This window comes from Mycteria americana, chromosome Z, assembly GCF_035582795.1.
Source record: "Mycteria americana isolate JAX WOST 10 ecotype Jacksonville Zoo and Gardens chromosome Z, USCA_MyAme_1.0, whole genome shotgun sequence".
Lineage (NCBI taxonomy): Eukaryota > Metazoa > Chordata > Aves > Ciconiiformes > Ciconiidae > Mycteria > Mycteria americana.
Window position 1 is genome coordinate 2061335 of NC_134396.1, and position 23597 is coordinate 2084931.

Below are 23597 nucleotides of genomic sequence, written 5' to 3' on the forward strand. Positions count from 1 at the left end.
TTCTACCTATTTCCATAAATCAGATTAAAAAAACTAGATTTTTAAAATGTTAAACTTGCAATAAAATGGTCAGATTTAGTCAAACAATACTCTGCCCCCAACTAATCCATTGAGCTTTGACAGTTTCCAAGGTCCCTGCCAGTCACAATAGTGCATTGCAACTTGAGATAACCCTCTGAAGGTTTTCTGGAAATATCCCTCATCCCCATCACGTATTCTAGCAAGCAGCCCAGAGGAAGAGTCTTTTTAGGTCAGCCAGTGCATCAAAATCTATTTTATTTCTTTAAGCTGAAGGCCATGCAAACCAGCAAGCAACACAGCAAGACTTTCTTCTGTAGAAGAAAGGAAAAGATGACTCATCATCTACTTTACCGGCTACAACGGGTAGCAATATGAACCCTCCCCACTGGATGTACATTCAGCTCCTAGTACTGTCCTCTTACCTTTATGTCCTGCCCAGGACTTCCCCCAGTCTGATCCACAATGACCAACAGACCTGAGGATTGCAAAGCAAATTCACCTGCTGTACAAGGAATACAGCTGCATGCCTTCTGCTGACACACTGCACCATGCCCTCAGTAGGAAATAAGTGGAATCTCCCAAGGGTGTGCAGCAACTTCTGGGTGGACCCAAATGAAGCAAATAAAGGAAAATAATTTCCTAGCTGCCCAGAATCCAGAGCTGGTGCAGATTTCTCAAACTGATCAGTTGCCATTCAGGCACAAAAGAAGCAGTCAGATATTCAAAGTAGCTCAGCATCCAATGCCAAGAAGGGTCACAATGTTAGCCTTTCAAAACTTGTCCACTGTCCTCTTGCTAATCGTCTGGTTTTCTGCCTGTCTCCCAGTTCTCAGTGCACGTGGATAAGCAGTGATCCCAATGGGAGCCAGAGACGACAGCAAAAGGAGGTGGGCGATCAGGTCCAATAGCAGAGGGGATATTTACAGCACCTATGTGGAAGCCAGCTTCTTCCCCTGCCTCCACTCCTCCTATAAATTCATTACAGCTCCTGCCAAGCAGCAGCTTCTCCACTTTTATGGCTTTTTCTCTGTAGCCTATGACCGCTTTTGGCACCGTGCTGCATGCACCAAATGCAGTGTCTAAGAATCCAGAGCTGACAGAGCTGCTAAGGACCCAGGAATTATGTCTGAAAAGGGAAAAGAAAAAGAAACTATTCCTAGCGTTGTGGGGAAAAGACACTATTAAAAAGAAGTTGTTCTGTGACTGATGGAGTTAATAAGGTGTGCTTTCCTACAGTTCCCCCTCCAATCCCCTCCGCCATGATACTCCCAGCTCCTTCCAGAATCTGCTACTACTTTGGCCAGAGATCTGGATCCTGTGCTGTGGCTGGCTGGCTTGGAGCTATACCTGCACTGCTTTGTTAGCCAGGATGTAAGTGCTCCTCGGCCAGCAGGCAGCAGCACCACAGGGTATATATTGTATATTGTGCTCAACTCTGCCTTTGGCTTCTGGGGCGGGAGCAGCAATAACATGAATCTTTCTGCTCTGTCCAGCTGCCAGTTTTCACAAAACTGTGGGCAAATTCAAATCTTGGAGATCTTTTACTAGATGAAAAGTCCGATGGAAATCATACTATGTGTTCAAAAGCTTTTTGGGGACATAGTGGGGGAAGGGGAAACAAATAGAGAGGAAAGAGTAAACGCAAAGCTTCATTTCCCTAGGTAATTATGTTTAAAATACTGGCAAATGGCGCTACTGTGGATTTTACACACTAATTTAGCACAGGATAGCCTGCAGATATCAATAGGAATCCATTAAGGATACAGTGCAAGTGTGAGGTCATGCTTGTTTCAACCTGTAAAAGATCTGCTGGGCCCATTAAAGTCCCTTTCGAGCTAATTTTAAGCAAGTGTGAGCAATTACCAGAAAGGCCAAAGAGACAGAGGGAGAAAGAAAAAAGAAATGCAGTAATAAAATCTGCGCTGAAAGGCAGCCTCTAACTGGCTGCTAAATTGTGCGTGTTCCTAAGCAGGAAAAGGACATGGCTGAGAGAAATAGAAATTCCCTTGCTCGTGAGTAACTGAGTGGGCACTGGGTTGGGGAGTTTAAGAGATTGCAGCCTCACTGGAGGTGTGGTGTGACCCCATTCGAGAGGCCACCTGGTCCCCTGGGAACTCTGGTTTCCCTGGCCAGTGGCTCTCTGGCAAAGCTCCAGGGCAAACCAGTGAATCCAGAGGAACTGCAACTTGCAGCACTGCAGAAGGGTGTGATTTCTAATGATTCCTGAGGTTCCTCTGTCTCTGTTTTTCTCGGTTACCATGGTTTTTCCGGAACGTGTTAAACATTTGTCTTTCGAAAAGCAACTCTGTGAAGTGCTGGAAGAGGGGATAGCCAAAATGATGTTAGAAAGCTGCACCCTCTGCATCTGCTGCAGTTACCATTACAGTTTTTCGCTGCGCTGATCCAGGGCAAAATAAGAAAAAGAAGAATAAGAATAGGGAAGGGACCTTTAGCACCCTTAGCACATGGCATCAAGATCTGCCAACTGCCTAGTCCACATCAGAAAATATTCTGCCTGCCAGGCTGATTTTTTGTTTGAAATTTTGATTTTTTTCCAGATTTATGTCATGCATTTGCCCCTGCCAGTGAATTTTATTCCACTTAGTTTACTCATTTTCATTTCTGTCACTGAGGCCTATCTACATAATGGCTAGGAGGTGTATAGTCCAGTTCAGGGCATCAAAGCTCAATTTCTTTCTTTGAATTTCCTTGTGGGCCTCCTGTCTTGATGAAGAACTCCAGTGATTATTGAAACCCAAAAGACAAAATGCAGAGTGAAAAAGTGAATCTGGTGCCAACCTATGTCCTCCCAGAGAATCCTCCTTGAGAAAGCTGTACTACTTGCTGCAGTCAGCCAAAAACCACATGCGTAGGGCGGTGCTGACACAAAACAGGACAAGAAACAGAGGGATGAACCTTCCCATAGAGTTGCCAACAATAACAAAAAACAAGCATCTTTTCAGAAGAAAAATAAATTTTTCTATTTTTCTCTTCCCTGTTTCTCTTACAGGTATCCTGCTCATTATTTCCCCATGTTGAGCTGCCGGTCAGCTCTCATTTCAATTAGAAACCCCACGCCAGCATAACTGCCTGGATTTTAAACCAGCCCTCCTCGCTCTGGTTCTTTCCCATGGGTTGTGTCGAGGCATTGGAGAGGCATTGAAAAGCTGACCTGATGTGGGTTTGGAGGTTTTGTCGCAGCGCAGCTCAGCCACGGAGGGCTTGCTCCAGCGCCGGGGCTGTGGCTGCAGGATCTCTAGATGCAGGGGAACAAAGAGCCTGTGCCAGAAATAGCTGTGGTGCTCCGGCAAGCCCCACAGACCACCAGGCAGACACCATCTTCCTGAAAATTACAGAAAAGGGAGCATTGAGCAGTTCCTCATGTGCCCCAGATGGGCTACAGAGAGAGGAACTGCCACGACCAGGGTGCCAGGGTGGGTGGAGGTGGGGAAGAGGATGGATATGAGGCACATATGTACAATGTGCCTCACAGGGCCCAGTAACTCCTGATCCCCCGCCAGTCCTTCCCCTTCTCCGGCTCAGGACTATCCTGAACAGCATGGGAGTCTCCCTCTGGACAGTCTGGGTCACCATCCTTGTTGCTTAACTGGCCATGAAACACCGGGAGCAAGAATAACTCTTTATGAAAAATGAGCGAGAAAGACATATGCAAGATGCACAATTTGGGTCTGGTCCAGACTGCTTGGTTTTTCTGCAGGGACTGAACTTCAGCCATCTGGATGTAAACCAGGAGTTTCCACAGCTATCAGTCACGGTTTACGCTTTAACCCTTCCCACTAGGTGATGTGAACAGAGCCCACAGGCAGGAGGTTCTACACAAAACTGGAGGGAAGAGAAGCTGGAAATGGGGAATGACACTGGTTAATGGCTTGGTAACACTTGAATGACGTTGGTTAATGACCAGGTCTCCTTCTACTGTACATTGCTCTTATATTTCCTGCCGGTCATTAGTGTCCTAAGCACCATGTGCTTTCAGTCTGGGGCCATTCATGCCAGATGGTACTTGCTAGTAGTTTTGGCAGCTTATAGCAACTCTGGTGCGTAATTTGCATTACGGTCCATTCCTGTAATCTGACAAATCTCGTAATACTATAATGAATTCCTTGCAGCACCCCTCTTGCCATCATGCAAATATTGAGGATGTCAGCTCCCATTTAGGAAAAAAGAGTTTCCCACGCTCATGTCTGCAAATTTCTTGAGTGAACCATAAAGGTTTGAGACCACAAGGCAGATAAATCAAGCCACAGCTACAGTCTTAGACCAAGGAGACTGAGTCACACTCCTCAAAAACTTCTGGTCAGCAACGCTGTGTGTCAGACCGCTGTCACTGTATGTGAGTACTAGGCCATGGACTCAGCAACACAGTAAAGAAAAAGCAGGAGGGAAATCAACCAATTAAAACGTCTTAAATCCATCATTTTAGAGACACGTTGTAAGGGAACTTAATGACATATTAAAAGCCTGACTTCTTAAGCATACCCTGAGCCTATATGCCATATAGGTTAGCATCCTGCAACACTACCTGCTAAAGCTCCCACCTCTCCAAAGGGGAATCAGCTCCTACAGCTTGAACAAGCTCCTCCACTGAGTCCGAGCTTCCAGCCAAACGTTTTGCATAGGCCATGACGAGGTACTTCCAGAATTGCATCAACCCCTTTGGATCCAACAAACACTACAAGATGGGTCCTCACCTGGAGGCCACAACAGGGTTTGTAGTTTCCTAGAGTAGTAACCTCACAGCTCCTTTCAACCTGCACAGAGCCCAATACCTGCAACCAGCTACTTTTTTGGAAATCAGCTGCCAATAGTTTTCATGTTTTCTCTGGAAAGCCACAGCACCCCAGGAGGTCTCCAGCAGAAACCTGCTTGGAAAATGTGTGCTGTGATCTGATATTCCCCACCTGATTCTTCTGGAGCAGAAAATCTGAATTCATCGCTGCAACAACACAGGTTTCTGGGCAGGAGGCCCAAGAGCTTGTACCCTGGAGACAAAATCAGATGTGAAGTGTGACCATGGGAGGCAGTGAACTGTGGAAGGAAACTTTCCCTTCCTGTGACCTGCTACGTCCTAAAACAGAAGAACTGCATCTCCAGTGGCAGCAACCAAGTATCCAGTCCCAGCACTGACTTGCACATCAGCTCTCGTCCTAATAACTGGTAAGTCTTAGAGGTACGGTTGCTTGGAGTGATTTGTTAGGTGATTCCAAGGTAGGTGCAAGGGTGAATTTTATTTTCATTCACTCATCCGCATGAGAGCTCAGAGGAGTCTGAACAAGATGGTCTACCACCAGTTCGGATATGTACAGGGAGGGAGAGATGCTTCTTCCATGTGGCAGCAATAGAGATGGGGACCAAATGCTGTTCTTCACAACATGCAGTCCAGAGAAGAGCAAATATGTGTGAAGGTTTGGGAACAGCAGGTTTTGATCCAGTAGACGTGTCCAAGGATTTAGGAGATGGGACCGTGCAGCTTTTGACACAAGGTTAGCCTATTCCTTAGTGCAGTGTGCATTTTCTCTCTGTGCTCCACAGCTTTAAGGTAAAATATGTTCTCCAAGGAGAAGACAGGACCCTGGGGATGGGATCATCTCCACCTAATGTTGTGTGTCTACAGTGGAGGTGCCTCTGTCAGTGGTGGACCTCTCAGTGCCAATGGGAACCTGCAGTGTGATTAGAACTGGAGAACCTGATCTCCAAGGGCTGTATTGACTCAGTCACCCCAGGAGTTTGATGACACGCTCATATGGAGACACCTACCCATTGCAGAAGCCCACATTTGGTCAGATGGCCACAGTCCTGCTGTCCTTTTCTGAAAGAGGTGGGAAAAATTGTTTAGTCTCTGGTATGCAGCAGGACACATCTTCTTTCTGTCTGCAAGAAAGATTGCTTGTTCACTCACTGTTTGTCTTCATTTTGCCTTTGAAGAAGTGTAATCCCCAAAATACCTACTGGACCTGCTGGCCCAGGGTGCTGGACAAACTTCCTTATAAGAGCCCTGGTCATAATATAACAGAAACACAGCAACAACTTCGCATTCCTTTGCAAATACAACCCCAGGTCATGCTCTGGCCAGATAAACTGTGTCCCAGTGTCCCGAGCTCCTGGTGTGGAACTGCTGGGGGCAGGAAGGCTTCCCAAAAAGTGGAAGGAAAACCATTTCCAGCTCCAGATATGCTGGTAAGAAGGAGCCAAAGGGTTTTAGTATCTGATAAGAACTGCCTTGCATGATACGTGGCTGCACGGAGACACAGCCCCTTCTCCCCAGCTTCTCCTGTCCTGCTCCTCCCCAGTCCACCCACAGAGCTCAGGGCTGTGTCCACCAAATGACGTCTCAAATCCTCACCTTCCTTCGTCCTACAAAATCACAAGCCTCTTGGGCAAAATTCCTGCACGTCCATCTCCTTATCTCAGATCACCGACAGGTTTTCTGGCTGCCACCAGGCTTTCTGGACAGCTCAGCATTTTGGGAAAGAATCGAAACTTCAGAGGAGAGAGAGGGAATGGCAAGAGATGGCTAATTTTCCACTGTCTGGGGAGAGAAGACCATGGTCTGAGTCCTCTTCGCTATGTGAAGGGGGAGATCAAAGCTGTCGTTGACATGGTCAGTATTGCGGGTAAGGAAGGCAGCATCCAGACATCCAGGGCTGTGAGTGTCTGTATCTCGCATGCCTGGTAGCTGAAGTGTCTGCAAGATCTAAGGGAGGATCTGGTATTTACATGTCTGTGTGTGTGCATCTGTGTGGGAGTAGGGTTTGTATATATTATAAGTAGAAACTGCAGATGGAAACAACCCAGTTTGGTCTCTAAGGCCTGGTTCAAAGCCCATTAAAATCAACAGGAGTCATTCCATTTACTGTGATGGGTTTTGACCATATCTCTCCTTGCCCCTCCCCAACATGCCTATGAGCTCAGGGCTGCTCCCTGCTGCATATCCTCAATTAAACCCTGGGAGCAATGGGGCTTCCCATGTTCACCACGGTAGCTGTTTTACAGGGAATCTCTGGAGATGCCCCCTCCTCTGGTGTTCACACCCTGCAGATACTTAGAGACAAGGGTTGCTCATTCATCACTCCTTGTTCAAGATACCGAGATGCCATTGTTTGATTTGGTTTTGTAAATTGGCGTCACCAGGATTTTTTCTGTCTTTTGTGTTGCTTTTATCTGAACGCACTCCACCATCATCTCCTTCCCCAGGAGCCAGATTTGAGATCATAACCTTCCTCCATACCCTGGTCTGTCACGTTTCTACCAGCTCTACCTGAACTGCCTATAACCTGTCTGCAACTAAAGCATCCATTTCTGAAAGGCCTTCATGCTGGATTTGCAGACATCAAAAGCTGATGACCCCTTTGCTCTAATGGCTGCAGTCTGTGCACAGTGATGGTGAGACTTTTTATCCTTTGGATTTGTCAGGTTTCTGCTGTGCTCTTGTGTATAAAAAAGCTCTTTAAGGTCTTATCATTTCCATATAAATGTGCTTATAGCCTGTAAACAAGCCACCTCTCTATGTTCTTTTCAGTAAAATCACAGGTTTATGCTCCTTAAGACTTTCACTGTAAGGCATTTTATTTCACACTTTCCATTTTTAATAGCCTTTAAAAATGTGGATGCTGGAACAGGACCAAGCTTTGGTGTATCAGTCATAAAGACACAGCGTTGTTTCCAGTCGTCACTCACCCATTTATACAGCCACAGATTGCAATAGCTTTTTTTGCCACAACATTGAATTAGAGGTCAAAATTGAGCTGCTTCTCCTCTCTGCACCACGAACCCTTGTCAGAAACATTGCTGTCTGCTCTCACCCTCCTTGTCCTCCCCTAAATACCACCCCAGCACCATGGCTCTCTGGACGTGTCTCACCCAAATCTTGACCAGGCTGAACAAACCCATTTAGCTTTTCCATTGATAACATCACAGGTCGAAGTGCAACAAACAGAAAGTGAAGGGTGGAGCCATCGAAGCGGATCGAGATCTTCCATGGGGGTGCCACGGACAGTAATGTAATGTTCTGCATGAATGTGCAGGAGATGTGTTCAGGGGTAATGTACTTGTATAGATAGAGAATTTTTTTAATTCCAGGATGTTATCAGATCTGGAAAAATGCTGAACGAGTGGGTCACTGCAGTATCAGACTATTGCTACACCATGAAGGGGGAGCCGTATTCCCTCTCTAACATCCACACTGTAATTCCACAGGCTCTACAAATAAATAACTGAGCCTAACCAGAGTCTTTTCCCAGGTTTCCTTAAATCTGTATTATCAGTTCACTGCCCACCCCAAAAATTAATTTTCACTCTCAGACCCACACTCCTGTATTGTAACAGATAATGTGAAAATCTCTTCCAAATAATTTGGTGGGAATATTAGGAAGAAAGGAATTTCAGCCTGTTTTGGTAGAAGAGAAAGTCTGGGGGAGACAGAAATTACAAGAACATTCAGTCCCCATGCTGCAAGTTGAAAGCTGATCACATATATATTCATGCATACACATGTAGGCGTAGTCATCTCACTACTGCCACACATTATGGTCTGGTTTCAGCAGCCAAGGGTTTCCATAGTGCTTTCTGCCACAGCATTGAGCTAGGAGATAAAATTGCATTGCTTGATCACTGTAACTCCATGTCCAAAACACTGCACACTTGCACTGTGAGCCGGGGCCATTAAGGATCGACACAATCACGCACTTCGCTTAATAATCCTGTAGTCTGCTCCAAAAATGTGCCACTCATCTGGCAACAGATGTATAGTGAAACATCGAAGTTTGCTATCACCCCTCCTGCACTCTACACCCCAGCATCTCCCACTGCTTTATCCTTTTGCCCACAGCCTATACTACATCCCAGGTACGGCGATGCTGCCTGATGTGCTGTTTGTCTTCAGTGCCTTTGTGTGGGACCAACTTGAGGAGACCCATTAGGGCAGGCTGTGGCTGGAGCAGAATAGCCAGGTGGTGGTGAACGCAGAAGAGAGGAGGCTACACCAGCTGTGGGTGTAGTTTTGCCAACAGAAGGGAAATAATAGGCATTGGACTAAAGCTTCCCATTACTTGGACTCCCAGCAGTCTGTCACCATAGAAAACTGCCTATTTTATGAAATTAAACCTTCCTAAGGTAAACATTTATCCCAGATAATCACAAAACATAAAATAGAATGGGAGACTGTCTGGTAAGGCAAGAAGAACAACCATGAGGAGAAAGGATTTGCCAGGAGCAGTTTCCTTGCAGCAAAGGGTCCCTGACTCTTCTCTGAAATGGAGACTACTTCAGGGCTGCCCAGAGGCCACAAGCAGCCCTCTGAGCTGAGGGACTCCTCCTACCATGGACAAATAGGATACAAGGGAGGGAAAAAGGGGCAAGCTACCCCTCTAATCAGAGTTAACCTCTCAGGAACTCACCTCCAGTCCTTTTCAAAGCCTGGAAAAGGGGCTTTGAAACTTTTCACTTATCCTGAGATAGTGGATGTAGACTCTAAGACTATTGTGAGAGCTCCTGTTGCCTGTGCAGTGTATGGGCACCTTGTGTAGTCTCCCCTGGTCCCAGTGTGGACAAAGCACTCAGAGAATGTAAAATGAATCCAACCACAACTGAACCTATGAAGCTTTAAATCAGATTAAATCAATGAGGAAACAGAAGTGTAAGTACTGTCTTTATTCTGTGAAATCATAGAAGAAGAGCTAATCTGAAAACAAACTCCTCACACAGGAGAAGCCATAGCAAACAGAACTTGGTGCAAACCACTGCTGGAGTTTGTCATGGGCTTTGCTTAACCCAGTACAAGAGACAGTCAGAAAAGTACCTTCTCCAAGATGAATCCTGACATGACAGGGAAGAAGAGGGTGTCTGGAGGGGCAAACCCAGAACTCACTCTGGCCAAAAGAGAAGCTGCTTTGCATTGGAACCGCCTTAACTTTATGTCCATCATCCCCAGATTGTTTTTTCCATCTCCTACAATACTGCATTCAGAAATGGTGGTGCAACCCTTCATGGCAGCTTTCAGAGACAGTCCACCTACACAGGAGAAGAAGTACATGCCATGCATCAAGGGAACCAGTCTCCATAACTCTTCCCTCCCTGGCCAATGATGTCCCCATTTCCACCCCAAGAACTGCCCATTCCTTACGTCCAGTTGGCTTCAAACCCACCAACCCATTCCCGTCTGTTCCCATCCCCTGAATGAATTTGAAGAAGCAGCAAGGTCACCTTGGTTGACTTGAAATACAAAGGGTTTATGGTTTGTCTTTTCTTTCTTTTTGCTGAATAAGGATGATTTTTTAAAAATCTAAACATTTTAAATTTAAAAATTGAAAAGCTTTTAAATAGTTTTCTTTCTCTCATTTAAAGATTCTCCTGTTCAAACCTTGCCTAGCTTCCTAAGGAAACCAGGGCTGTGTGACAGTACTCCAGGTGTTCATTGTCTCCTTCTTTCTCTGACCCTCTCATGACATTTGAACTGGATGACTGTCTCTCAGCCAAATTTGACATGGGTGTGAGAAGTCTCAAAGACATTACAGGAGGAGCCATTTATTCAGATAAGTCCATTCTCTAAGGCCTTACAGGATTTAGCCAAACCAACAGAGAAATCCTGCTCACATGCCCACTGAAAGGAGAGCCCGAAACCTGAACTTGTCCTTTACCAACACTGGAGAATCTACCTGAGAAGAAGACCTGAGAAGGTGCTGGGTGCCTAACTCCCCATTCAGATATTCTTGCTCCCATTGCTTGCTTTTGCTCACACTGCTCATTTTTCTCTGCTGCACAGGCTATGGAGGTCTGGAATATTCTGCTGGACATTCTTATCTCAAAGATAAATAATGTATAAGTGCACTTCATTAGTTCCTCATCTTCCTTTGCTCTCCTACACCATTGTTTCCTCTGCACAGCTCATCGCACCGCTCAGGTCTCCTCTATTTGCAGTGGCCAATCAATCAAGTCAGGACAAGTTAGGAGCATTTTTTATTTCAGTGGTACATTGAATTAATTGCACCACTCTATTTCCATTGCTGTGACTAAGAAAATGCTTGTTTTCCTTCATGTCGTCTCTGTGAAACACCTTCTAATTCAGGGTCTGCACAACACATCTATAAAGTGTATAGCAAAGACCTTCACACATCATATCATCACCTGTCAATATTATCAACTCAGAGAAACTTAATCCATAGCGATACACAAGATAACTTTTTTCCAGTCTGCTTCTATAGCAGGTGCTGCTGCCCTTAATTTCCACGTTACTTTTCCTGCCTGCTGGAGCAGAGGTGGGACTGTCTTGAAATGTGGGAGTCTTTTACCTGCACCAGGGGAGGAAAGGGGAGTGACCAGGGAGCTTGCTGTCTACTTTCGTCTCTCTAAGTACAGATCCTAAGGTGGGAAAAAGATTTCTGAAGGAAAGTGTTACATGCTGCTGGTGACCCCAGACGTTCAAAGGCTGGAGTTCCCTCACAGGGAAGATCTTTGGGTACCCCAAAGGCTCAGCTGCAGCGTTCATGGGGAGAGACCTGTCCCTGGCTCTCTAGGAGCAGAGGCACCACTACAACAAACACTGTCGTGTTCCCAGAGGCCAGCATCATCTCATGAGAAAGCCAATGGCTCTGTATTAGTTCCACCTGAACCTCCACGAAGTAGGCAACTGGCTTAGATCCAGATTCATCTTCATGCATCCTAGCTAGGGACAGCAGGTTCAGGGTCTTGATCAGATTTATTACATGCCTATATATCAGATTGATTCAGAAGTTCAATTCTGCTCTTGACCTCAGTTATGCCTTACTATGAGGAATCCCAACAGTTATCTGTGCATGATGGGGAAGGAGGAAGAAAAAAAAACACCCCTGCCCTTTTATCAGCTTTAAGCGTATTCCCTTTCAGTTCTGTGTCTCTTCCTCCACTTTTTCCTTCACGTTTTTTGCCCATTTTTATTTCTCTGTGATGCTTCATCTTAGACTGGTTTCACCCATCTAACAACAAAGATGAAAGACAGCCCCAAATAAAAGGCAGTTACCAGAATTCATTAACCCAGCAAGGTCAACGCACTGCGTTTCGGATCCAGTGCAATTTACAATTTCGTTACTGCACTGAAAGGAGTCCACGCTGTAGCAGGCAGGACACTGGTATCCATTGGGCATGTTGTCCTCTGGCGGCACTGGAAGGAAAGAGATGGGCTGTAATTGGTTTTAATGAGGGAAGGAGAGGAATGAGCCAGGTGATGGCTTAGCCTGGAAAGCCTCACCTCAGGCTGGGGCAGACAGGGAGGGAACGGGGTATAAGGGAGCTTACATGAGACAGAGATTGTTCGACAGTCATCGCCCGTGCAACAAGCCAAGTGGCTCCTTGCTTTTACCTTCCCGTAGTTCATGGTGATAGGGCCAAGCTGGCAAATGCTGGACTGCAAGCAGGACTTGATGGACGAAGGGATTGTCATCCCCCCTGTAATGAAAGTGGAAGGCAGCACCAAGTCATTAACCACAAGGCAACTCCCTTCCCCTCCCATTAATTCCTACAGCAGCAACTGCTGAGCAGCTGTCCTGGGGCCTGGGAAGGGTCTGGGGACAGTGGAGCCACCCCAAAAGCAGCACCGGTGATCCTGGTGATCCCCTCAGAGGAACAAGGGTGCCATCGCATCTGAGACACTAGTGAGGAATTTCTCCTTCTCCATGCTGTGCTTAAAGGCAGGAGGAGACCATGACTCCTGACAGCCAGCTGGCCTTGTTGCAGATGTTTGCCTTAGCCAGAATGCCCCAGCCACAGAGCTTATGGGGTGACCCACTGACCCACCTCTGACCCACAGCCCACGCTTCTTCATGCACAGTCTGCAGAGCACACAGTCTATCGCAGCCACAAGCATCCTGACACAGGCAAGTCTAGTCTTTCCCATGAACCAAACCCAAAAGGCGCAACGGGGAGCAGATGAGTTATGTTGCACTCTACTGAGGCCCCGCCAGTGCTGTGGGGAGGAGAAGTGGCTTTGCACAAGCAGAGGGAAGACATGCACTGGAGCTGCCAGCACCAAAGCTGGTAGGATATGAGATAACCTCCAGCCTAAAAGCCAACAGTTACATTACTGAAGCTGGGTGATGACTGAGGCCATGCTACTAACACAACGAAGTGTGCAGTTGTGTTGGGGCTCAACACCCATATTTGGCTTATCAGCCATGGGGACATGGTGATAGTTCAGCCCTGATGGTGCCACCAGGCTGCCTGGTGTCCCCTTCCCTGCTCGAGGAAGGGAGTCAGATGCAGGCCAGTTTCTCCCACCACCCATGGCCAGTCCACCCTCAGTGCTAGATGCCAGCAGCCTTGTGTCCCTCACGGTCCTCTCAACCCAACTACTCACCCTAGCCAGAATTAAAAGCCAATGTCTCCTCCCAGTATGCTGTCTAGTTCCCCTCCCTCCACAACAAAGAACCAAACCCTCCCAGTAGAAAACTTCTGCTTGAGATAGAGCTATAGAGAACTTTTCCCATCGTGGACCATCCTGATCCCTGGGTCTTTTGTCAGTGAGAAGGAAAATGAACAGCTTATCCAAGGACTCACCATAAGGCCAGTGACAGAGGTGGGGAGAGAGACCTGTCCCCCAGCCTCGCTGGCACACAGCCGTAGTGGATGTCTCACCTACCTATCATGACCTCGTGCAGAATGATGCCGCAGGTATCTTCACCACCACTACAGGTTTTCATGGGGCCAGAGCAGCTTTTTCCTATGCTGTAACAAACCTCACACTGAAGCGAGGTCCCTGGGGAAAGAAGGAGGACGCATTCCTGCGTAGCAGTCATGAGGGATCTCACTTCCCCTTTCATCGATGTTTTGCTTCAGCATTTGATCAGCACTTTTCACATTCCTCTTCCCTTGCTTTCCCCATTTCCTTGCACAATTTGTAGCTTCTTTTTTATTATTTCTATTATTATTTATTCTAGTATGAACTTGAATTTAGGCAAGTTGGGGGAAGCCTTTTTTGGATAGCATTTTACATTTTAACCACCAATACCCAGCCAGTTTCCCTTGTCTCCTATACAATGATGTTTGCTTGGTCTTCCTGGGGTTACTAAGGAAAGCATCCCCACAAACCCCTCCATCCCGGCAGGCATTCAGGTGTCCCTGGATTCCCAGACCCCAAATCCTCTCTTTGCAGTGAACAGGGGAGCCCAAAGGTCCGGGGATCAAGAGGATCAAGGGGTTCAAGAGGCTGCCAGCGGGTGTTGACTGTGCTGTGTACAAACTGGGGAATGGCAGTTGTAGGCGTTAGGGTAAACCGCTTTACCAGCTGCCTGCTGGAACATCTTAAGCAGACCAGAATATCAGGCAGTCAGCAGGAAACATTTAGAAAGAATAAAGTGTTTATCAGCAGAGGACAAACAGCATATCTTCCCTGACACACACTCATCAGGACCCAAGTGTCCAGAATGTAGATTAAGAGGTCCAGGGCATGTGTCAGTTCCCGAAACCCAGGTGCCATCTAAGGCACATTGCAGTGGCTGTGACATCTACATGGGGTAGCAGGTATGACACAAGACCTCCAAGACACCAGTGCTCTTCTGGAGCAGAGCTGAAGGACAGCTGAGATGACATATGATGTCTAAAATGTCACACAACCCTGGGCACGAGCAAAATAAATGAGCCCCTAAGTTTGTGGTAAATGGTGGCTGGAGATCGATTCAGCTGACCAAAGGTCTGTCTGCCTCACAGTGACCTGAATCACTCCCGTGACTGTCCCAGATACATCACCAGTGACCACCGCAGGAGCTTAGACAGCCAGTTCACATTGTAAAGGCCTACACCTTCACCTGCACATTGGCTCATCGCACCAAAGATGCCCCGAGACCAGTCACTCCTCTGCAGTGCAAATACCCCCGGATGAGGGGTTCCTATGGCTCAGACGGCAGGAACGGCCCCACGCGCGGAGCACCCATTCCCAGACCACTTCCATGCCTCGCAGACCCACAGGTCCCAGCGGAAAACTCACCTGGGTCCAGGAAAGCCAGGAGGAAGCTGAGGCCAAGGGACACTTTCATGCTGATGGGATGTAAGCACAGGGACCTGCCAAGTCTTGCTGAACAGAGCACTGTGTGCCACAAGGGCTTTATAAACTGGAAGGAAACTGAGTGTTTTGAGGAAGTGGCAGTTGGGGAAGTGGTCTTAAGAATATAGATAGTGCAGAGCACTAGCACCAGTGCTTGTTTTTTCATTTAAAGCACATTTTCTGCCTTTTCCTCCGCATGAGGAATGCTGTTTGTCACAGAATCACAGAATCGTATAGGTTGGAAAAGCCTTGAAGATCATCGAGTCCAACTGTAAACCTAACACTACCAAGACCACTACTATACCATGTCCCTAAGCACCTCATCCAAACGTCCTCGTCGTGGTTTAGCCCCAGCCGGCAGCTAAGCACCACATATTTAAATACTTCCAGGAATGGCGACTCACTTCCCTGGGCAGCCTGTTCCAATGCTTGACAACCCTTTCGGTGAAGAAAAATTTCCTAATATCCAATCTAAATCTCCCCTGGCACAACTTGAGGCCATTTCCTCTCATCCTATCACTTGTTACCTGGGAGAAGAGACCAACCCCCACCTCTCTACAACCTCCTTTCAGGCAGTTGTAGAGAGCGATAAGGTCTCCCCTCAGCCTCCTTTTCTCCAGGCTGAACAACCCCAGCTCCCTCAGCCGCTCCTCATAAGACATCTGCTCCAGACCCTTCACCAGCTTCGTTGTCCTTCTCTGGACACGCTCCAGCCCCTCAATGTCTCTCTTGTAGTGAGGGGCCCAAAACTGAACACAGTATTCGAGGTGCGGCCTCACCAGTGCCAAGTACAGGGGAACTATCACTGCCCTAGTCCTGCTGGCCACGCTATTTTTGATACAAGCCAGGATGCCATTGGCTTTCTTGGCCACCTGGGCACACTGCTGGCTCATATTCAGCCAGCTGTCAACCAACACTCCCAGGTCCTTCTCTGCCTGGCAGCTTTCCAGCCACTCTTCCCCAAGCCTGTAGCGTTGCATGGGGTTGCTGTGGCCCAAGTGCAGGACCCGGCACTTGGCCTTGTTGAACCTCATACAATTGACCTCGGCCCATCGATCCAGCCTGTCCAGGTCCCTCTGCAGAGCCTTCCTACCCTCAAGCAGATCAACACTCCCGCACAACTTGGTGTCATCTGCAAACTTAGTGAGGGTGCACTCGATCCCTTCATCCAGATCATTGATAAAGATGTTAAACAGGACTGGCCCCAACACCGAGCCCTGGGGAACACCACTTGTGACCGGCCGCCAACTGGAGTAAACTCCATTCACCACCACTCTTTGGGCCCGGCCATCCAGCCAGTTCTTTACCCAGTGAAGAGTACGCCCGTCCAAGCCATGAGCAGCCAGTTTCTCCAGGAGAATGCTGTGGGAAACCGTGTCAAAGGCTTTACTGAAGTCTAGATAGACAACATCCACAGCCTTTCCCTCATCCACTAGGCGGGTCACCTTGTCGTAGAAGGAGATCAGGTTGGTCAAGCAGGACCTGCCTTTCCTGAACCCATGCTGGCTGGGCTTGATCCCTTGGTTATTCTCTACATGCTGTGTGATGGCACTCAGGATGATCTGCTCCATCAGCTTCCCTGGTACCGAGGTCAGGCTGACAGGCCTGTAGTTCCCCGGGTCCTCCTTCCAGCCCTTCTTGAAGATGGGTGTCACATTTCCTAATCTCCAGTCAGCAGGGACCTCCCCAGTTAGCCAGGACTGCTGGTAAATGATGGAAAGGGGCTTGGTGAGCACTTCTGCCAGCTCCTTCAGTACTCTCAGGTGGATCTCATCAGGCCACATAGACTTGTGAGTGTCTAAGTGGTGCAGCAGGTCACTAACCATTTCCCCCTGGATTATGGGGGCTCCATTCTGGTCCCCGTCCCTGTCTTCCAACTCCAGGGGCTGGGTACCCAGAGAACAATTGGCCCTGCTATTAAAGACTGAGGCAAAGAAGGCATTAAGTATCCCCATCCTTGGTCACTGTGTTCCCTCCCCCAAAGGGAGGGAACTCTACTTGTCTTTCCCCAGTGTAGAGTATACAGCCTGTGGGGAAAGACTGGCTTGCCTGGGGTCTATCAGGTATGTCTCCGGTCCAGACTTTGTTTGAACAACATTCAGCCCCTGCCATACATATGAATGACAGAGAAGAAACCATTTGAACAGTCCTGTTGTGCTCTCACCATTAGGCCCAAAGCAGCAAAGCGTAGCAAGGGGCAGCCAGGAATTTTCCTCATGGCTGAGTTTTTTCTGGCTGGTCTCCCATCTCCCTTCCCATCAGACAGTCAGGAGCTCTCATACCCTGAGCGCAGCGGCAAAGCAGGGAGCTTCCTCTCCAAGCTGGTGTGCAGCTTCTGTTTGCAAACTAACTGCCAATGCACACCTTGGAGCAGGCTCACTCAAGGGTTCCTGGGGTTGAATATGTCAGAGCTGCAAAGCAGGTCCTCCAACATGTGGGTTTTGATATAAAACACTTGGAAGTTGATAAGAAAGTCTTCCATTGTACCTCTGGGTTTTAAATCAAACCAGCCAGCAGGGAGAAAGCATCGATGTGGCTAAGAGACAGCCTGGTCACAGCTAAAGTAATGTTATAACAGGTTTTCCATGCACTGAGATCTCATGATGAGCCAATGCCAAGCAGCAGTGACCAACTTGCCATAGGCCCAAAGGTTCCCTGCCCTGTGTGCAGGTTTTATCAGGATGTGGTGCCTCAGTGGAACCATTCCCTACCCTGAAGATATCCTCTATACTCCTGTCCTGCACCAGACTGGACACAGCCAGTTAGTTTATGGTCCTCCAGGACTTTTTGCATTGACAGCAATGAAGAACTGAAATGTCCCTGTGCCCCCTCTCACCTGCAGTATCAGCTCCTAGGGCAAGATGTTGTTCCAGGTAGACTTTTTGCTGTGTAGCACAGCAGGGGTGCTAGGCTCACCTTGGCCTCCAGATACAAGGGCAACCCAAACAACAAGTCCTCCGCAGCAGAGGCATACAGACCACAAATACAGAGGGGTAATGAATCACAAATACAAGGTGCAAGGACCTTCTGAGGCTCACCCAGTCCTTCCCGCTGCCCAGGACAGCTCTAGCCCAGGACAAGGGCTGCCTGTGGGGATGTACCATGTAGTAGGGAAATTTGGTCTGCTGGGGAAGGAGTCTCACCTTGAACCTGGCAGGGCTAGGTGTGTGGTGAAGAGCAGAGAGGGTTTCACTGCTGAGGTTTCTTACTGATGTGCAAATGAGCTAAATGCTGTTCTTGGCTCAAAGACTTCCTGCAAACCCATAGAGAAAAACCACAGATCTCGCTGATGTTTCCACTCACTCTTTTGCTTTGGTTTTCTGTTTCTCTCTCCCACCTTACTATCTGCTTTTCCCATTTGGGACTAACCTCTTCAGAGGAAAAGTGGTCTTGTGACTTTCCCAAATACATTGAGTAGTCCAGTGAAACCTCTTCTTAGCTAAGCCCCAGCACTATGAGAATGGAAATTAGTTCAATCACACTGGATAAAAGCCTAGGTCCCCCAACGTCCATAAAGCTGGTATCACAAGAAGACAAGGGAGAATGATATCATCACCTTGAATTTCTTTTTCAGCTCAGAAATGGTCTCATGCCACAGTAGGTACATTATAATGAAGTCAAAATTCTGACTGCAGCCAGTCCCAGCATTAAAATTCATTCTTCCTTGGTCTTAAACCTCAGACTGAATAAAACCCTGTCCCCAGGCAGGCTAGGGTACTCAGATCAGGGTCTAACTACATGTGGGTCTGGAGATACAGATAGGGAGATGGGTGGATGTGGCTGTCTCTGGTGATTTTAATTTCATGCCCTTTCATTTAAGATGATTACTGAAGTGCCTGGGGGATTTTCCGTGAATGACATGACTGCACTAGCCCCACTGAATTATATTGAACTCACCTGTTTCCCACCTCTCGTGGAGGGAGGGTGTGAAGCTACAGCCTTTTCATGTGCATTTTTAGAGATGAAACCAAGCGTAGCAAGGAGGAGCCACAATCTGCAGCAACAAGAGACCTAGAAAATAAGACTTATGAGAGAAGGTGGAAACAATAAAGGTGCTCAGGGGACACCCAGTCATATCACATATATCTGCAAAAACAAGGGCTGGATAGGAAAAACTATCACAGGCGACTTATATTAGGCATTGGGGGAATTTTCTAACAGTGACATTAGTGAAGCTGATTGCATAGGAAGGTGGATCCTCCATCCTGGATCCACACCTTCCTAGGTGGATGTTTGAACAACATTCAGCCTCTGCCATACATATGAATGACAGAGAAGAAACCATTTGAATAGCTCTGTTAAGCTCTCACCATTAGGCCCAAAGAAGCAAAGCATAGCAAGGGCCATAATAGCCATTTTTTAACCACAATGTGCCTCTTTTTCTTCTTGTGTTAGAGGACAGTCCTGACGTAAGCCTCACTAGGCTAACATTTGGGCTATGCTAACATGGGGCTGCCTGTGGCCACAGGACCCTGTACACCCCCAACAGCTCTAACACCACCAGTGAGAGAGAACAAGTCTCACAGTGTCCGAAAAGCCCAGGCACAGCTTCTGTGGGAGCAAGAGAGCAAAGGTATCTCCCTTACCTCCCTTTACCCATGGTGCAAGACGACAGAGCCACAACGTGTTGGGACATTTCAACAGTGAAGTCATCCCCAGCCCATAAAAAAGCTTAGAAGAATAATCAAACCCACCCATTTTCTGAGCTGATTCCTTGTTCTCCAGAACAGCAATTGGCAAAATCTGCCAATCTCGTTAACCAGGCAAGGAAACATAAGACAGCAACCCTAACCACACCATGCAGGGATTAGCACGCCCATCCCAAAGGGTGAGAGCAGGAGTCTCACTGCTTGCTTGCTAGCTACAGGCTAAAGAAGCTTTTGATGGTCATTTGTCTCAGCTGTGATTGCACAAATTAATAAACTAGCCAGGCGATGGGAGGTCAGTATAAATCTCATTGCCACTCCTGATTAGGATCTTCCCAACAGCCCACAAGGCACCCCCCCAGCTGTGTTCCCCCCACGGTTCTTCACCACCTAACCCCAGGCCAGAGAGGAGGGCATTTATTATCTCTCCCCACCTATTGCTGATTTAGGCTCAGTGCTTGAAGCAGGAGCTGGGGAGGGAGGGCTGGTGGCACCCAGATGGTTCAAAGGAGCTAAGCCATCCCTGCTGCCTGCATGGGAGCTCACAGTCCCAAGGCTTTGTCAGCAAGGAAGTTAGTGCGTGCCTGGAAGAGCAGCATGCCTCTAACAGGGTGCTAATTGAAACACATTAATTTCCTGTGAGGACTCCTCCACGCAGAGCTGTGTATTTACTTTGGAAGTGGTGTTGCTGTTACTAATGGGGCACCAGCAACGGGGCAAGGGGAAACCACACCCCAAAATGGAGCTCAGGCGCAGACCCACAGGGGGTTGCGGTAGCGATGGGCTCCCCGGGGTCAAGGGGATCTCCAACAGCGCGGTGCCACTGCTGGCTCCGAGGTGGCTACGCTGAGCCCTGTCCCTGCTCCCGTCCCCAGCCATGGGCTCCCTCCTGCCTCCGGCCAGTGCGGGACCTGCCCTGCCTGAAAACACCCTGAAGGGGTTAGTTTCCAGCCAGGTCAGTCCCTTAAGAAGAGAGCTCCTGTTGGCAAAGGATTTGGGAACCAGGGAAGAGAAGTTGAAGGCTGGAAATAATATGAATGTAATAACAAAAAACTGCTGCTTAAATGTTTTCTTCTGTGGCTAAAAAAGATGTTATTTAACATGTTAATGCACACGTACAACACCACCATAGTGAAAATACACACAATCAAATTACTGACTATTATCAAATTATGTAACTTCATTTTTCAAGAGATCAAGACATTTAAAGGGACATTTTATTTTACCTTTGATCCTACACCATTTATGGCAACGATGATATTAACACTGATGAATTTTTGGTACCCTGGCCAGCCTATACCTTTTCAATTGAAATAACTGCCAGGGAATCCAGCTGCTTTTCAGGCATCCTGGAATGAAGATAGATTTGCATGCATGTTAGCATGTTGAACGAACTTTCTTTTCTGGCATTAATGATCAGCAATGTTATCTTCAAGCAATCAAGACAACAGCAACTACTTAATCCACTGGTGGATGATGTAAAAAGTAAGTCCTTATTAGATATTCACAGCCCTTATTAGACATTCATCTTTCAACTTCCTCTTCAGTCATTTGCTCCAACATGTGACTTAGTTAACATTTGCCAGCAGCAGAGTTTGTTTGCTAATAGAGTTCCAGGCTGGCAGCTGAGGCAGACCAGTTTACCAGTTTTAACAGGTCCATTAAGATAAAGCCAATGCTGCCATGGGCTGGTGTCAATAGACAATGAATGTATAAGAGGAGGGCCAGTCTTTTAATACGATATTAATATCCACAGACTTTACTTATTGTTAATGGCAGTGGTTAGGACCCTCAAAATGGAACAGAAATTCAAGGTTTCAAGCATCACTTCTAAGTGGACATTCAAGTAATTTGTGTCCACTCTTGTCCTTCGGAGAGCTGACCTGAACTCAGGTCTCTGGTAACCTGACTTAATGTGCCCGAAAGTCTCCATGTCTTCTAAATGGCCTTCTGGTTTGTTGCTTTCTATAAAAAGAGCCCCCCCCTTCCATATAGCTGAAGCTTGGGGTTGTTGATGAAGGTCCCAAGTCCTCGGAAGCACAAGTGGCTGCCTTTTGCATCACACTGGAATTTATGAAGGAAACAATGGAGACTGAGAATTTATAAGCTTCCTTTAAAAGCCTAATTTTGTGGGCAAAAAGAGGAGCCAGCCAAAGCCAGCCTGGAGATGGGGCACCCATGGATTGCAGGTGCTAGGCTGGTTTGGGGGATTTTGGAGGACAAAGATTCATTCAGTCCTTTACTCACCCACTCCTTCCCTCTGGCTATCCACTGCTCCCATCTGGGCACCTCTGGCACAGGAAGCCTCCTTAAAACAGACTACAAGATAGTTGGAAACAGGAGATGTGTAATGAGTAAAGGGATTCATTTTTGCCCTTGATTATCTTTATTCTTAAAAATATGACTTTATCACTTTCCCACCCTCTCTTCCTATTCAGGCAATTACTAACCAAGTCCCACCGGCAGGAAACAAGATCTTATCATGAAAAGTAGTAGTCATGGCTGAGTAAGGAAATGGGCAGATGCAGCCAAATCAGCAAAATGAAAAACAAATGTGTTACCAATAGGCCGAAGACAAAAGGCTAGGCTGTGGCTACAAACTCTCCCCATGGTGGGAAGTATTTGCATGCAGGTATTTCTTTGAACCGTCACGTAGATGCAGCAGCTCTGTTTATACTGGAGGCCTTTGAAGGCTGAAGATCCAGGCTACCTCATTTGCCACCTTTTCTTAAATTGAAGTGATCTGGAACTGACTGAACCCTCATTACAATTTTTGGCATCCCATCTCTGAGACGTGTGACTTCACTCCATCAATGCCATTCTCTTCTGTTGCAGGATTTTTCCTGTGTGTGCAAAGTACACGTCATTTCTAATGAGCCCAGGTGTTGTGTGCTTATCAGTGTCAGCTTCTGCCTCCTCTTTCCAATCCCTTATTGTGAAGCATGACACATTGCATAAGGAAGAGCCCAGAAAGCCATGCCCTGCAGCACCAAGAGACATGCTCCCAGCTTTCCAAATTACGCTTATCTTTCCCATCACTTTCCAATCCAACATTATTCATTGTGTGATAAGCATCATAAAATAAAGGTATTATTCCAAGACTAGTGTGTCACACAGCACTAAGAAGAGCACATTTGCTCAAAACCTGCATCGGTTTGGGCAGATTTTCTAGTCAACAGTCGCTTTCAGAAAGCAAAAGCTGTTGTTGTGTTTGCCTGGTTGTTTTTAAGAGCTGAAGAAAGTGTGTTCTTTGTTCTTGCATTTTCTTACACATTCATGAGGAAATGCATCCATTGCCCAAGGTGGGGCAGGGCCCCAGGCAAAACAACTGTTTGACAAGCTGTGATACTGTGGGATGTTCAAATATTACAGCAAACATCAGATAAATACCCAGAAACAGCACGTCATGAATGGCAGGGGGAGAGCTCCAAGCAAACCTCCACAGTACCCAGCGTGGAGACACCTGCAGTAGTTCTGCACGAGCTGGTACAGCTTGTGGCACAGCACCGTGTGGAGATGTCAGCTCAGGTCCTGCAAGCAGGTTACGTGTTGGGATGCCGTGCTGACCTCCAGGATCACACAGCAGCCTCCCATCTGGTTACACCAGTGATCGGGGGCTCAGAAATGAGTGGCAGCTGCTGGTGGCCAGTGTCCAGAGCTGTGTATGAAACAAGATGAGTCACTTTTTAATTGTTTGCCCTCAACTGGGCAGATTGGAAAGAACCAGGCAGAAGCAATGAGCAGAAAAAGATGAACGAACTTGCAAGGGATAATCAAACTCTCCCATGGATGCCATGCTCCTACCTACTCAGCCCAAAAGGATGTGAACCGGAGTTTCTCACTCCCTAACGAACACCCTGGCTGTGGGGATAAAAACCATACTGGCAAGGAGCTCTCTCCAG

At 47.4% G+C, this 23597-nt stretch overlaps 1 protein-coding gene across 1 annotated transcript; it reads right to left on the reverse strand.

Annotated features, from left to right (window-relative positions):
- Positions 1-9826: 9826 nt before the first annotated feature.
- On the reverse strand, positions 9827-15041 carry LOC142402698 (phospholipase A2 inhibitor gamma subunit B-like). The gene is made up of 5 exons (XM_075488429.1): positions 14993-15041; positions 13649-13765; positions 12310-12459; positions 12035-12175; positions 9827-10050 (listed from the first exon to the last, which is right to left on the reverse strand). The coding sequence occupies exons 1-5, from the start codon at positions 15039-15041 to the stop codon at positions 9827-9829; spliced, it is 681 nt and encodes a 226-aa protein (XP_075344544.1).
- Positions 15042-23597: the final 8556 nt, after the last annotated feature.

Coding starts and splice junctions, on each gene's coding strand:
- LOC142402698 (XM_075488429.1), bottom strand. CDS start 15,041: ATGAAAGTGTCCCTTGGCCTCAGCTTCCTCCTGGCTTTCCTGGACCCA. Junction 12,460..13,648: donor TCTGCACGAGGTCATGATAG/GTAGGTGAGACA, acceptor CTTTCATTACAG/GGGGGATGACAATCCCTTCG. Junction 10,051..12,034: donor TGCTGGGTTAATGAATTCTG/GTAACTGCCTTT, acceptor TCTCCTGTGTAG/GTGGACTGTCTCTGAAAGCT.